The following is a 15,433-nucleotide window of genomic DNA, read 5'->3' on the forward strand; positions in this document are numbered from 1 at the left end:
CTTGGCCCGAGCAACACTTTCTAGGGATGTAAGTACACACTGCCTGTGTGTACTTACACTGCACTGAAGTGTACTTAATTCCATGGTTCCAGGAAGGAATGCAGTAATGTTGATTAAATCAGTTTCTGCATCAGTGCATGTGTCTTTTGACAATAACTGAAATTAAAGAGTCAAAGTCATTTGATGGTACCTATCACAAGGAAATTTCTGTAACATTACATACTCACACTGTGGTTTCTAATGACAGCTACAACATGATTAATGCAGGCTGAATGTCTGATTTTCTAGGGCAACCTTTATTAATTATAAGAAAAAAAGTATTTTTAAGTGCTGAAAATATTTTAGTAATATGGCTTTTCTCATTTCTAGCTCAGTGTTTTTAAGATGATAAAATGCAGACAATGTAATTATAGTGGAATGTAATAAGCAAAATTTGTCTCTCCTCAAATTGAATTTATTGGCAGGGGGGCTGGCCAAAGCTAACATTAATGTTTTTTTTTCAATCAGTATTTGCAATTTGAAACAAATTTTAAAATTAAATGCTGCGGAGAAACAATCACGTTAGCAAATGAGAACTTTGGTTTGCTGTTATTTGGGTTTGTTGGTTTTGTACAGTCACTTTTGGGCTCCCCTGTACCAAATACAGACCTTATTCCATATCTAAGGCGTGACAGCAGCAGCTTATTTCTTCAAGGCAGGAGAGAAGTTAGCACAGCAATTACCACTGGTGACTGCCTGCCTTGCCAGAGGAGAGCTCACTACCAGCAGCTGTAGCTATGGTGAGCTGCTTCCTGGAACTCCATTTCAAACATGCAGACACACACATTCTGCCCTTGGAAGTCACTTACCAGCTCCAAAACCAGCTCCAACACCACCAAGCTGGGGAATCTCAACTACTTTTTGGTGGCATGAAATTCCACAGTTCCTAAGTTTGGACAACTTTCCACTATTATATAAGTAAATAAGGATTACAAATGTCTTCCTCCCTAACTCTGATATTTCAGTTTGCTGCAAGTCCTGCAGATCAGAGAATTAAAATAGTCTCCCTAATGCCAATTAAAATTTCATTTTTAATAGTGGTTATTGATAGAGCTAGTTGTTAGGATTACTTTCATCTTTATTGTTAAGAAACAGAATTCAAGGAAGTAAAGAAATGAGAAAGAAATTAAGTAAGTACATATTTTTAAAAACAATCATTTCCTCTGGTTAATAATCTATCTGAATAGCTCATGAGAAGTACATAAAATTGTTTTCTAAAACAGAAGACATACTTAAGATTACAAATTACCCATATGTTTTTCTAAGATAGAGGAGATTATTTCCCTTAATAAATTAGCCTGACTACTAAATGAGGTTAGGCTACTTCTCTCTTCATTGCTAAAAAGCAGGATGACTTCTTATCCTCTTGACACAACAGCACTTGCATGTCAGTGGTCAAAAGGAACAAAGACACTTCCATCATCTTCACAAAACTCTCTAAAAGCTTTGTTTCAAATGTTGAAGAAAGGTAGAGTTGTATGCAGTAAGCTGTAAAACACTTGGATAAAACAATGTTTGGAGATCTGTGAGATTCCTCCAAGGAAAAGTGCACCAACTCCTAAACAAGACACAACCAAGAGGGATGGATGCTGTAACTTCCCCAGCAATGCACACACCCCCTGGCTGGTACATCTTTACCCTTTCAGCAAGTTATGCAAGGAGAGAGAACAAGTAGAATGATGAGTGACCTGGCGTTTTGTTCCTGCCATCTTCTCCTAGTAACAGTGGGGTACACTGGTTTGGATTTGAATGTTCAAGATCCCTGCACTGTAACTAAACTCACTGCCTTTAGCTTCTTACAAGATACCTCTAAAGATGAAGGCAACTGGACTGTTTTGATGCTCAGTTAATTTCCTACTCATCCACAGCTGAAACCATGATTTGCAGATTTATGTGCAAGATGAAAGTGAAATTACAGAAAAATGTACAAAAAGGTAGTGCAATTTATAGACTCAGAGATTAGCATTTTCATACTGTCAAAACATGCATGTCCATGATGCTCATTACATTCATTACATCTGTTTCTTTGATATTAAGCCAAATACAGAGTGGTTCTAAAGTTTAAGTGTTGAAAAGTTTGTGTACTTTGGTAAGTGGGGTCAGTGAAAAGCAAAGCAGAACAATCAGAAACTTAGGTTAGCTTTTCTCAGAGGGAAATTGGGGGACTGTGTTTTGGTTTGTTTTGAAAAAGACTGTCCTGTTAACATTGCACCACCCTCTCAGCTGGAAGTTCTCTTTACAGGATAAATCTACAGGATCTAGAGATCTTTCACTGCAGCATGACAGGCACCTTAGACATTGATGTTTGAATGTTTCCCGCTTTATAAAGACATTTTATTTCAGTTTTCATCCAGCTTTCTCCAACTTGTCCAAACATTCATTATTTATTTCAATATTCTCTGAACACTTATTCTGTCTTTCAGTACTCTTTGAATGTTGCTATCTCAGTGACAGTCCTAATTCATGTAAGACTTCTTGTGTCACATCAAGTATTTCAGCAGCAACAGCTACTTACACTTCCTCTTACTAACTGCTGTGTGCGCAGGAAAGTGTGGCAGCAATAAACCACTAGGGACCATTGCCTGAATTTTGACAGCTTTATAAATAGGAAGAGCTGAACCCAAGGATCATGGAAATTCAGAGTGATAAAAAAGCATCTCACTATAAGGAAAGGGCTTCTGCCATATTAAATATTTTCCCCAAAACAGGCAAATCAAACACCTAAGTTTAGTTCTAATCTTAATTGCTTGGTTGATAACCATCTCTGATTCAAGTAACTGGAATGCTTTCATAAGAGCAAAGCTTGTTTTCTCCCTTTAAAATCTCACTTTTAAATCTAGAATATTAAAGAAATAGTTAATCTGTTCTTAACTTTACTTTTTGATATCAATCAAGCCAAACATTCCTCTTATTTTAAAAAAAGTCCTCAGCAAATCTGAAATATTTGAAGATTTAAAGAAAAAAAAAATAGACACTTACCAAAGGCAGCTCTGCTTTCCATGTCCCAGTCTTGTCAAGTTTGTTGGTTCTTGGTTTTACCTAATCTGTGTTTATCAGAACAGAATCAATTGTAGATGCTTTTTGTGCTTAAGATAGTATTTTAAGAAAATTTCCAGTAACTGAAGTTATTATTTTACCTCCTCAGTTTCCATTGCAGTACCTTCCTCTCAGGCATTGTGTTACCCTTTCATTAAGTGATGCAGATACGTAACCACTGTGTTCTCCTCCCTCTGGTTCAAGAAGTGTGAGATATGCTACATGATGGCTGCACTAAGCAAAACAGGAGACTATAAAGAAAAATATTCAGCAGTGCTATGGCACATTACAGGCTATACACTGTGGAGAAGCTGCAGCTCAGCATTTCTGAGCTTAGACCTTATAAACACAGAGAAATTGTAACAGACCCTAAAAAAAATGTACATATTTTATTGGGAGCAGGGGCAATGGACAGAAGGACACCTATAAATTTTTAAAAAACATAAATGCATAATATTTTCCCTAAACCCCCAATCTGGGAAAAATCTTTAGATTATGAACGTCTATAGACATTAAGCCAACTCTCAAAATTACCAAACTGAGCTAATGCTTCCAAAAGCCTAGAGATTCTTTACACATTTATTAATCCCACTAAAATACTTCCAGTAGGAAACAGTCATTTTAATAGGAAAGGCGCATTCAGTATTGTAAAACATTTGCAATATACAGTTTTTACAACAAGTAATACACCACTGTAGATCTACAATTCTTTTTTAATAAGCTTGGCTCTTTACCTTGCAATCCTCTTTAAATAAATATTTAACAAAAGAATCTTCCTTCTAACAATAGAAGTAAGACCACAGATAAAAGGAGTCAACCATGTTGCAGAAATGCTACAACAAAGCCCCTTTCACCCGCCAGTCTTGCGACAGCAAATCCTGCAGTTCTTCTTCATCTTCACTACCAACATCCTCCTCTTCTTTCTCTTGTGCTGCTCTTAATCTCATGGCTTCCTTTAACTTCTCCTTCATCTCGTCCTGGCGGTTCCGCAAAAGCTCGACACGGCGGTAGCATTCACTGTTGGAAAATTAAACACTTGTTAACATCTGGGGCCTTCCCACATTAATATGATCACCTCCAATGCTGGATTTTGCTTCTACAACTTTGGATACAAAGAATCTTCCCATCAGTGAAAAAGAAATAAGCTTTCGAGATGCTAGTGTAACTTCTCAGTGTTCATCAAGTGAAAACTCTCCTCGAGGAGAGGAGAGGTTTGGTCAATTCTCTAGCAATGAGATCTAATCCAAATACTTAACAACTGCAATACAGTCACAAACTATTTTTCAAAAAGCACAGAATCAATATCCATCTCCACATAAGAAGGAACAACATTCTTTGCTCCATCTATGGTTCTCATGAGAGAAAAGTGTGATATCAATTATCAATTTTGATAACTTAGTGGTAGCATCTCTGAAAATAAAAAAAAGCAGCACAAAGTGTTCAGATTCTTTATTTGCTTCCTCTGTGCTGTAACGGAAGATTTTAAGTAAACACAATCCAAAAGTTTCAGGTTTCCATTCACTCAAAAAGTTCTGTCCTTGAATTGTGTTTTATAACCCTTCTAGCCACTTTAAACAGGGTATTTTTTTGAAAATGCCAAGTAGTACCAGCCTGATTAAAATTCTCCTTTGACTCTTTCATTGTTATTTGCTCGGAAGGGTCAGCATGAAGGGTTACTATCTGGATTCTGTTTCCCCTGGCATATTAGCAATATGATTCTTACAGACAGTCATAGCTGAAGATTTGAAAGCCAAGGAATTTATTTCATTTTCAACTTAATTTGAAACAGACTGCATTTGAATACACTCAAAGTCCAAGTTACAAAAAGTCTTTAAAAATGTGTTTGGAACTTTAATTTTGGGGAAAAATAATTATAGTTAAAACTTGAAGTACTCTACTAATTTCTGAATTTGGTTCTATGTACTTACAGCCTTAGCTAATGAGAAAAATAAATTCTCAAACAGAGGCAGGTTTAGCTTAAGCCCTCAGCAGAATTACATGAACATTGTTAAAAGACATTCCTGTAATAGCAAAGTTCAGTTTGAACCCAATGCTCTTGTTACCATACACTGCTGATTATATGCAGCATGTAAATCTGCCCAGATTGTTCAAGTGTTGCTTTAATTTCTAGTGTCTTCTTTTTGTTGCACCTCTTTCTTTTCAGTCGCTACTATTGCCATTTTCAGTGTTAATACCAGAGTGTTGAGCTACACGAAAATGGTAACAAACTGCTCCACTGAGCTGTGTTTCAGACTACCTGAGTTCAAACCAATGCCCATCCAACCACCACACCCACTATTTCAGCAAAACAAAACCAAACAAACCGCTTCATGTAGTGAAGTGCATCACTCAACAAACCTTTAAGTAAACTTCTACTAGAATTAAAGAGGGTTTGCCACAGGACATTTTCAATACAGATAATGTTTCTTAAAAATGTTCACATAAATTCTACATCCATCAGAATTCCCATGGAAATACAAATTAAGACATTAAGCCACTTGGCAGGGGAAGAGGGACAGTTTGTTCCAAAAATTTGCCTTGTGTGCTTTCAGTGATTCCAGTGCATTCGCTCTTTGGATAAAGTTACAAATTTGCATAAAAATCCATGTCTTTATTAGGTGTCATTCTGCAATTTGAGGGAGTCTGGCCTTCAAATGATTAATGAAAGGTAGTATCGTAGATTAGAAGTGTTTTTATCACTCTAGTCAAAGGGCAATGCATTACTACTAGAGAACAGAGAATTTGAGGAAAAATTGATCTACTTACATCTGCTCATCAATTTCTCCAATCTGGCGATCTAGTCGTCCCTCCTCATCATCTTCTGCCACTATTGCTTCTGAAATCTAAACCAGAAAAGCACTGAGAAAATTCACCTTCATCCTGAATTCCACTTCCACTCCTTTACGATGTCTGTGTCCTCCCCTGCTCCCCTCTACCTGAAGTTAGTGTCAATCTCCTCTATGTATATTCCCATCTTTAGAAGGGCAAATACAGAAAAAAAAATAGTCTGGTTTAATTTGAAATGGAAATGCTTTTTCTTAAAATCAAAAGTAGTTTGGCTGCTTTGGGGTTAATCTTTGGAAATTTTCAATACACTACGATTTGAAACTGATCATAAACAAACAACACACACCCACAGTCTGAGGCTGAAACAGGCGCTCTATCCCAGTGCTTGGGACTTAAATACACACCACTTATTGAACGTGCTGTTTAAATATTCCCACTAGATCCCGAAGTGTTTCTAATCTGTTATTTTTTTCAGCATATACTTTCTCAAATCTGAATGTCTGGGAGATGCTATGCAATCAATGGTCCACGCATAACTGAGAAGATTCCTCCTAAGCTGAAGAATTATCTGAATGGCTTATGCTAGCAAAATGTATCCACCACCGCTTTTGTATGAACATTCGCTCTGTTTATAGTGCTGACTGCTTTAAAATGAGCAATGATACATTTTTCTGCACCACTTTTCTCAGCAGTTGACATATGAGTAACTATTTACAATTAAAATAATTTAAAGGATAGCAAATACTCTAAGGCAAGACTGAGAACATCAGGTAATCTGTAGTACAGTTTTAAATTCTAAACACCTGCTGCAGGAAGACTATCCATGCAATGGTAACAGTGAAAAATTGAAGTACAGAAAAACTGGCCAATTTACATGTCTCAAATTCTTCTGTCATCTTCCCAGATTTTGGAGTTCATTTCCAGTACATTTAAATTAAACATTAAATCCAGGTTACCTACACTTTATAGATACTTTTTTAAAAAGACAGAAAAATTGGTAGTGTTTTTAAAAGTTAAAATATGAATATAGAGCTAAAGAAGAGCCCACAATTGTGTCCTGTTTGGACACAGGACACTGATCTGAGGTATATGCTAGCTATATATATTTAAGTAAAATACAGTGTAACAAATATAACTAGATACGTATGACTGGATCTTGATTAATAGTTTTCAACTTAATTTCATTTATGTGGAAAATACAAGGAACCCTTTGCTCATTTATAAAGTGCATTTAACCACACACTGCATTGAAACAAACAGCTGACAAATGCAGATGTCAGCCATTCTGCAGAGCTGCATGAAACTGTTGTTTTCCTTATTGTGTATAGTATTTAGAATCAATAAATATAGATTCCATTACTTACTGTGTTGACCTGTCGCATTGCCTTTTGAAATTCATCCCATTCTTTGTCCATCTGATCCTTTGGAGCATCAACTTTTCTCACCTAAGGAACATGGAAATTTATAAATTAACAATTTATGTCTAATGACTCTTTGGGGCACTGTAAAAAAAAAAAAAACAGGAGAAATATGAAAAATTGTGCTGTGTTATCAGAAAAGTCTGGTTGATACATTTAAGTAATAGATATGAGTGAGAGAGTGCAGCTGCACCATGGTTTTGGAAGAAAAATCTGACTCTACTTCTGGATTAAAACAACATCCGTGATTGCAGCATTAAAGAATAATTATTGACTAAAAGTGGCTCATGTGGAATGTCTGGAGCAACAAAAGTGAGTTTGATGGTCTGTCATTTCACTGTGTCAGGTGATAACTATTAAATTATTCTGTAAGCTGCCTGTACAATTGCATACAGTAGACATTTCACAAGCCAAAAAGCAGTGAACATAAAGTATCGAACCTTTCAGTCACTAGTCTGCTGGTGTTAGGTAGCCTGACTGTATTTCAAATATAGTTTAATTCTGTTGGCTAACAGGAGAAACTGTACAGCTACAAACCAATTTTAATGACATGCAAAGCTTTTTATTCTGTGGTAGGTGGCATTTAATACTAAGACATGAAGTCTGAAAAAGTAGTAGTGGTAAGAATGTGTTTAAGATCTACAGCCAAGGTAATCAAAGCCAGACTGTGCTTTTAATGCAAATAAATAAACAAGGTAGTCTACCTGTGTAATTGAAACTTCCACAATTCAAGACTGGAAGATGTGGCATATAATATATTTTAGAGGACAGATTATGCCTGACTCAGGACTGGTTAGAAATTATGTAGCTAGGAGAATTAAGCAGTTTGAACATAGTAAGTCATGACACCATCTTTTTTGCATTAGTTTTATTTTCCCTTTATTCATTCTGCTCTTTTGGTGACATGTCAGTTGTCACCTTAGTAAAGACAACAGTTTGGTGTGTTTTGTTCCTGAGTGATTATACAAAGTCAAGTAGTATGAATTAAGTTTATAGAATAAATTAGAAGCTTCCAAGCAAACTCATACTGGGAAGTAATAGTCATCATTTCATTTTTCTGTTCTGTTATTATTTCTATCATGTGTATGTACTGTGTTATTATGCATTGTGGTTGTCTTTTGTAATTCATAATTATTTGTATTTCTTACAATAAATTTAAACACTAAAGTTATTATTTTTTCTTGAAATATTTATCTAATCCAGAATTTATTTGCTTTATAAGTACCTGATGCAAATAACAAGCATTTTTCACACCCACAATCTCCCTTTCAAATGCCCAGTTAACTCTTCAAATAATTATTTTGTGTACGATTCCAACACAGAACCACTGCAGTCACCTCAATATAAGTGATGTCACAAACATTTTCCTTCTTCTGAGTATTAGTTACACTTAGAAAGGGCTGATTAAAAGGAAGAGTCACTGCAAGCAATTCAGTGGAAAAAGTAGTCACTTGTAAATTTATCAGTGCAGGCAATAACCCGAACAAAGGTCACTAACCAGCATCCTCATAGATACAAGCAGAGTATTTGAAAAATTTAATACTTCAGTTAGGCATTGAACAAAAAAAAAAGCCAAAGCATGGCTTCTTCAGCTACATATTTCAATATTTGACATACCATTATTCAAAACTATTCACATACGGCAACACATGGGCATGAATAGTGCCAAAAGAGTCTTGCCAGAGCAAATAAAACACCTAAGCCTGTTAGCTGGGCCAGTGGCAATAACTGAACATGAAGAAGCATTATTTGGAAGGTCTCCAAATTCGATGTCATGGCTTGGCCTCACAATGCCACTCACAATGCCATTTAAATACACCAGCAGCTTCCCACTGTATGAACAAGGAAGTACTCAAAGGAAATAAAAATTCTTTGGCCTATAGCACTATATTTCAATTTAAAAAGCAAGAAAGCCATCAAATATGTGGCAAATTTCAAAAAACAAAATAAAAAAAAGGTTTGTATTTCAAATACCAGTGTTTATTTTGGTCATCATTTGGCACCATGCAAGATGACCTATGAATGTTTTTGAATTCCAGGATTTTCTGTTGTGGGTGGTTTTTTTTGAGAAACAAGGTGAATACCCACATTTCTTTTCTGAGCATCATAAAACCCCAAAGTGGTAAAAGACAAGAGGGCTGGAGACCAAGTTCACTCTTGTGCTGTAACCAGTACTACAGATGACAGTGTGTGCCATAATGGCACTCTTTTCATTCCAACAGGATGCACCCTATCACTCACACAGTGACTCAACACTTTCCAGCAGGATCTCACAAAGGACATTATAGAAGTGTTATATCCCCAGTTCCAAAGCAAAATTGAGCATACAAATTAAGTGAACTGCTTTTCCTGGGATGACTCACAGAAATAAAGGTAGATTGTCCAAATCTCAGTTCAGTATTCCAGCCAACAAATGACATTTCTTTAAGAGTCACAGAGAACCATAATCAAAAATACCTTCTGAGAGATGACTTTAACAAGCTCTTCCTGCCTACCTCCATCCCTTTTCATGTTTTCTAATTCACACAGAATGAATGTTTAAAGCTGCACCAGGGGAGGTTCAGACTGGGCAGTAGGAAGTATTTCTATACCAAGAGGGTGGGCAAACACTGGAACAGCCTTCCTGGAGAGGTGGCTGATGCCCCAAGCCTGACAGCACTTAAAAGGCATTTGGACAGAGCAAGTTTTAGCTTCTGTTCAGCCCTGAAGTTTTCAGGCAGTTGGACTAGATGGTTATTGCAGGTCACTTCCAACTGAAATAGTCTATTCTAGTCTAAACAGTTCAGTCATTTTCTTATATTCCAGTATGACTGATTACCTGGAAAAGCATCCTTACTACTTTGAAAATCATTACAACTGGCAGAAATAAATCCAGTAGCAAAAAACAAGTAGATCACTTACTTTTGCATCCACTTCAGGATCATCAAAGAAACCTTCTGGCAAAGCTTCAGCAGTGTTTTCTTTCCTGAAATATTTGATTACTATTAGCCCAAGTTAACACTTTACAATATGCTTTACTGCAGAGTTAAAAACAGTCAAGAACGAAATTCATAATCCTTTGTGTAAGTATGTAGAAACACAGCAAGATTTTTAAGCCTTTAATTTTATCTACAACCATCAAAACCTCCCCCTTCAGCTTGGTCTTTCCTCACTTTGAAGGAACAGCACAGAAAGGTTTAAATCTCACTGTTAAAACAAGAGCTATAGCTTATCATTCTTAAACTGTTCTTTCCAGTGTGCTGAACACTGGAACATTGTAACAGCACAGTTTCTACTTTTGAAAGACTAAAGCACTGTCTAAAGGAGTGCTCAAGTGAGCTGAACCATTACCATAGAACAAGCAGTTTCCTTTAAACAGTGGAAAGCAGTGGTTGACATGAAGCTCCCACAGTATCTTGTGTTAAAATTTGAAAGAGACGTCAAACAGACTCTGTATGACATTGCTCCATCTCTTCTCCTGTCCCTAGGGTGCAAGATACCTGTCTGAAATCATGCCTGAGGCTCACATATATGCAAACTATTCTGAATGAAACATAACAATAAGTTCTAAGTGATCACAGTCTCTATTTCCTGGAAGATAAATGTTTATTTACAATTCCTAAGACTCAATATTTTATTTGACTGCTTACCTTTCAACTACCTTCTCTTGTATCTCTGCTTTCTGTATGGATCCTGAATGGGAAACTATAGGAGCAGCTGGAGTTTTGGTGTCAAAAAAGTCTATAGGAAAGGACAGAAGTCTATGACAAAAAGAACAGCTGTTCAGGCATTTCTAAAATTCCTACTAAACAGGAATTTCAGTTAGCACCTTACTGAATCAAGGGAAGAACAGCCAGATGTTACTTCCCTTGGCAACCTCAAACAACTAGAACATAAATTCAATAAGCAACCATCACACAATAAAAAGAGATTCTTTGCTACTTTATCTCTACTTCCAGTATTACACACCCTCACCATCACCTAATGGCAATAATTAGAAAAATAAAATAAAAACCTTTCATCATAAGTTAAAATCACAGTTTCTCCTTACAGAGAATTACTATTAATTACTAAGAATTACTAATCACTATTTCAGTCAGCATTACCTGCAGGCAGAGAATTAGCTATTACTTCTTGAGTTGGAGGTGGAATTTCAGTTTTATGCACAACCGAAGATTTGCTTGATTGCTCTTGTTCCTCCTCTTCATCATCATCGTCGTCATCGTAATTCCCTGACAGTAAACTGGGACCTGGGCGCTTGGAAAGCTGTACACTGGCACTCTCTTGCTCTGCTTCATCAAAAAAATCTGCTGGCAGCCTGGTAAAGAGCCCACAACACAACTGTTTGAAACGTCACAGCAATGACTCCAGTCCAGCAGCAGCAGCCCAGTCCCTCTGTGAGCAGTGCAGGCCATGAGGTACTGAGCAATGCCCTCAGCTGCACAGCTGCCAACACAGCCACTGTCTGAAGGCAGCACATGCTTGGGGCTCTCCTTTTACATCCCTCAGAAATGTCCAGGTTAATTCTAAAAAATATTTTCGATCCATTTTTCCATTTGCATAGTCACATTAATAAAAATAAGCCGTAAGAAATTGGAATGGTGGTTGAAGTAATTCTTTTTCCACCTACTAAGTAATTTGGTACTTATTTTGGATACCTGTTGCTGTCTAGGACTGCAATTTAGAACAGCCACACAGGCTCATCAATGAGAAAACATAGATTTGCTGGAATAGCTGCAGCCTGCAAGCCAAACATTTTGCCACATTATATTTTAAACTAATTATACCAACAAGTTCAAAACTGGACAAACCTCTCAAGTCTTAATTTTGCACAAAAACTCAAACTCCTACAAGGAAACAGCAAGCGGTACCTATGCAAGGTAGCAATTTTTCCTGTGAAGTGTAAAGGAGACCCACAAGTGTCACCTGACATCTGCCAACCCTACAAAGATGTCCGAATACCATCAGAAATTTCTAGGGGCAGTTGAGATGCTTAACCCAACCCCTTGAAGTCAAATACATTCCTATATTTGTACAAGATCAACTGCAGCATATGCACCTACATGAATTTTAGGTGACAAAAACCATCCTAATGAAGATCTGTCATTTTTCAGTAGTTTTTGTTAATAAACATCATTTAATTATACATTCAAAATTTTTTCTTAATTTCAGACTGCCACCTCTTCTGTAGGATCTCAGCATTTTTAGAGTACATGCTACAATCTGGTTATGTTCAAGCTGTGTAATAGCACCACATGTCAATCCTTTGAAGTCTGTTGGTGACAGTAAAATAATTCCTGCTTTCTCAGAAAGTCTTAATAGTTGATACAATTATGTCCACCCAGGAAAATGCTGCCATGTTCAGGAATGTACAGCTCTGTTAGAGAACAGGCAGAAGCAGGATCTGCTGACTCTCTGAACCTTTGCCCCTATCTAGGAAGCAGAGACTACGAAGAGCTGGATGAGAATGCAACCATTGGTAGTTAGAAAAAATTCACACGTAATAACAAGATCTACTTACCCCGATGAAGACGTGTGTGGCTTTTCGTCTGTACCTGTACAACAGACAAGAGTCACTTCTTAAAATCCAGACTTTTAAAAGAAACAACCCCCTGACTTCTATGACACCACCAAGTCCCCAGATGCATATGTATTTATCATGTCTCATATATTTACATGTCTTGTAGCACCAAGGCAAAAAATTAACTGTCTTTCCTTTGGCAAGAACTTTGGTGCATGGTTTGAGGAAAACTGAAAAGGAATAACACCACTTCTAGGCAAGTGCTCCTACTGCTTAATTTACACTGCTTCTCGATCTATTTGGGCCAAGCCCACAGTTCCATTATCTAACTTAACCCAATAACCCAGAAGAAAACCAGATAAACTTCCAAAAGCACAGTTCTCTCCTGACACAGAACTCACAGAGAAAGGACAAGCAAACTTTTCCCCTTTTCAGCAGCAATGGGCTGACATTAACTGAACAGTGAGTATGAATACACTCACTTCCACAGGAACAAAACAAACCAAAAACATTCAAGATGTAAAATGGATGGATTCTGGCAAGCATTTCTCTCTCATTACCTTTTACTCTCTTTAGGTCTGTATTTTCTGTCTCAACTGTTTTTCTCTTGATAGGATGAGAGGATGTGCCAGCAGCTGAGCCAGTGGCCGTCTGCTTTGTGCCTTTTAATTCTGCAACTCTCTGTAAAGAAATAAAAATTTGGGACACGCTACTAGCAGTAACTTCTGGATTGCAGTTTAAAATACAGAGTTTTTACAACAGCTCATCAAAGTGAGCTAATATATTTCTAGAACAGTATCACGGAAACAGACACCACAGGTACCAAAAGAAAGACCAGTGTTTCTGTCAGCCTCTGGAATGATGTGACATAGAGAAAGAAGAACTGACACTCATACAAGGCAGGCTGTACCAATAAGAATGAAAAGACAGAGCAGTGACACTGACAGCAGTAAGGCACTGGAGAAAAGAACAGGAAGGCTGGATTTATTCTAAGGTCCTAGATATGAAGTTTTAGAATTAAAACATGGCATTTTAACAGCATGAAAGACATCACCCTGCTTTGCCACAGTTATCTAGTCCAAATGCAGGCAATGAACTGCAACCCCTCTGTTCCTTTGGCCTTTTCCTGAGTACTTGTAAAATTAAACACAGTCTTTCAGCTTTTGCTAAGAAGTAGCAGCAGAACTTAAAAAGATTTAAAATAAAATGGGTCGCATTCAAGTATCAAACTCCCTGACTCGCTTTACAAATTCTTCGTATTTACTATTGATTTACAAAGGAAGAAAAAAAGTATCTCTTCTTAACCCCGCATAAGCTGTCACTTGACAGCTCACAGGTCCCCAGGCAAGCCCGGGGAGGCGGGGAGGGGGGTTCGAGGTCCGAGCTGCAGACAAGTGACAGCCAAAAACTGTCGCTAAGGTGGGAGCTGCTTCACCGGAGGGGCGGACCCCTGAAAGACACGGGACCCCCTTTTTAAGGGCTGGCTTTGCAATCCCCGCACGGAGAACAGAAGCCAGACGGAACAGCCAGGCTGGTTCGCACCCTCACCCCGGCGGCGCTCCGCCGCTCCCACTGCCACAGAGGCGGGAGCAGCGAGCCCCGGGACCCCGCTCCGGCCCTCCCCTTCCCAAGGGCTGCCCGCAACAACAAAGCCCGGCCGAGCCCCGCACGCTCCGCTCACCTCGCGGTGCTGCTTGCCCAGGACGTGTGTCTGCCACAGCAGCTCGCCCTTGACGGGCGCGTTGCACAGGGAGCAGCTCAGGTGCCCCAGGCTGTTGTACGTGTCGGCCCGTTAAGGGAAGCACCGTGCGGGGCGCGGACCCCTCCCTCCACCCATCCCTCCCAGCCTCCTTGCCGAGCTCTAGGGAGCCGGGTGCCGAGGATATTTGGCGAAGGGCGAGTCGATGCGCTTCTTGCCGGCGTTCTGGCGCTGCTTCTCCCTCATGAGGCGCCGCAGCTCCTCCTGCCGCACCTGCTTCCGCCCCGCGCCCGCCCCGGCCGCCGCCATCTTCCCCCGGCGCGCAGGGCGGCACCGGCGCGCGCGTGACGCTGAGGGAGCGCCGGGAAGGGAGCGGGGCGGGAGGAGGAAGAGGAAGAATAGCGGATCCGTCTTCTTCGTCGCCTTCCTCGGAACGTTCCTCAGTCAAGCCTTTGGAGCACCAACAGAGCTCGACAGACAGTGCAGCTGTGGGACACGGCTGTGAATAAACTGCCTGAAACATACTCCACCCCTCATGCCAAACCACCCAAGTAAGTAAAAAATAATAAACCTTACATCCCATACGTCCAGATCCAGAAAACACAGAATCACAGGGTGGATCAGGTTGGAGGGCATCACAGTGGGTCATCTGGTCCAACCTGCCTGGCATAGGACTGTGTCCAGATGGTTCTTTAATGTCTTCACTGAGGAAGACTCCACACCCTCTGGACAACCTGTTCCAGCGCACGGTGTGCAACACAACCGTGCCAAGTACGTCATGTTCTTTCGTTTTGGGAAAAAAACAACAAAACCCACAACAGCTTTTCTAAAGTTCCATGTGGTTGCCAATCCTGGGAACACTGGACGCCCCGAATCACGGCGCCCTCCGGGAGGCCCCTCTCACTGCCCTGCACAGCGCACACGGCAGCACCAGCCAGAGCAGTGTGTGCCTTC

General features: G+C 39.2%; 2 protein-coding genes across 6 annotated transcripts in view; one reads left to right on the top strand and one right to left on the bottom strand.

The window, feature by feature from the left end:
* The window catches only part of LOC100223410 (poly(rC)-binding protein 3), a 499,051-nt gene extending 490,600 nt beyond the window's left edge, over window positions 1–8,451 (top strand). For all 5 annotated transcript variants that reach the window (XM_030265802.4, XM_030265803.4, XM_030265799.4 and 2 more), the window contains one exon: window positions 6,338–8,451. In XM_030265802.4, coding sequence (XP_030121662.1) covers window positions 6,338–6,358 — 21 coding nt within the window. In that variant the 3' untranslated portion in view covers window positions 6,359–8,451. The remainder of the gene's footprint in view (window positions 1–6,337) is intronic.
* Window positions 3,446–15,349, bottom strand: ZNF830 (zinc finger protein 830). The gene is made up of 10 exons (XM_030265805.4): window positions 14,667–15,349; window positions 14,462–14,561; window positions 13,341–13,461; window positions 12,781–12,814; window positions 11,366–11,577; window positions 10,910–11,000; window positions 10,182–10,245; window positions 7,227–7,307; window positions 5,842–5,918; window positions 3,446–4,092 (listed from the first exon to the last, which is right to left on the bottom strand). Exons 1-10 carry the CDS (start codon window positions 14,786–14,788, stop codon window positions 3,909–3,911), a joined length of 1,086 nt encoding a protein of 361 aa, XP_030121665.4. The 5' UTR covers window positions 14,789–15,349; the 3' UTR covers window positions 3,446–3,908.
* Between the last annotated feature and the right edge of the window lie 84 nt (window positions 15,350–15,433).

The sequence above is a fragment of the Taeniopygia guttata genome, chromosome 2 (genome assembly GCF_048771995.1).
Source record: "Taeniopygia guttata chromosome 2, bTaeGut7.mat, whole genome shotgun sequence".
NCBI classification, from domain to species: domain Eukaryota; kingdom Metazoa; phylum Chordata; class Aves; order Passeriformes; family Estrildidae; genus Taeniopygia; species Taeniopygia guttata.

Excerpts from the sequence above, each read along its gene's own strand:
- ZNF830 (XM_030265805.4), bottom strand. The coding sequence starts at position 14,788 with ATGGCGGCGGCCGGGGCGGGCGCGGGGCGGAAGCAGGTGCGGCAGGAG. Across the intron at positions 12,815-13,340 it reads AGACCTAAAGAGAGTAAAAG|GTACAGACGAAAAGCCACAC; the intron begins GTAATGAGAGAG and ends TCTGTTGTACAG. Across the intron at positions 7,308-10,181 it reads ATCCTGAAGTGGATGCAAAA|GTGAGAAAAGTTGATGCTCC; the intron begins GTAAGTGATCTA and ends CATGTTCCTTAG.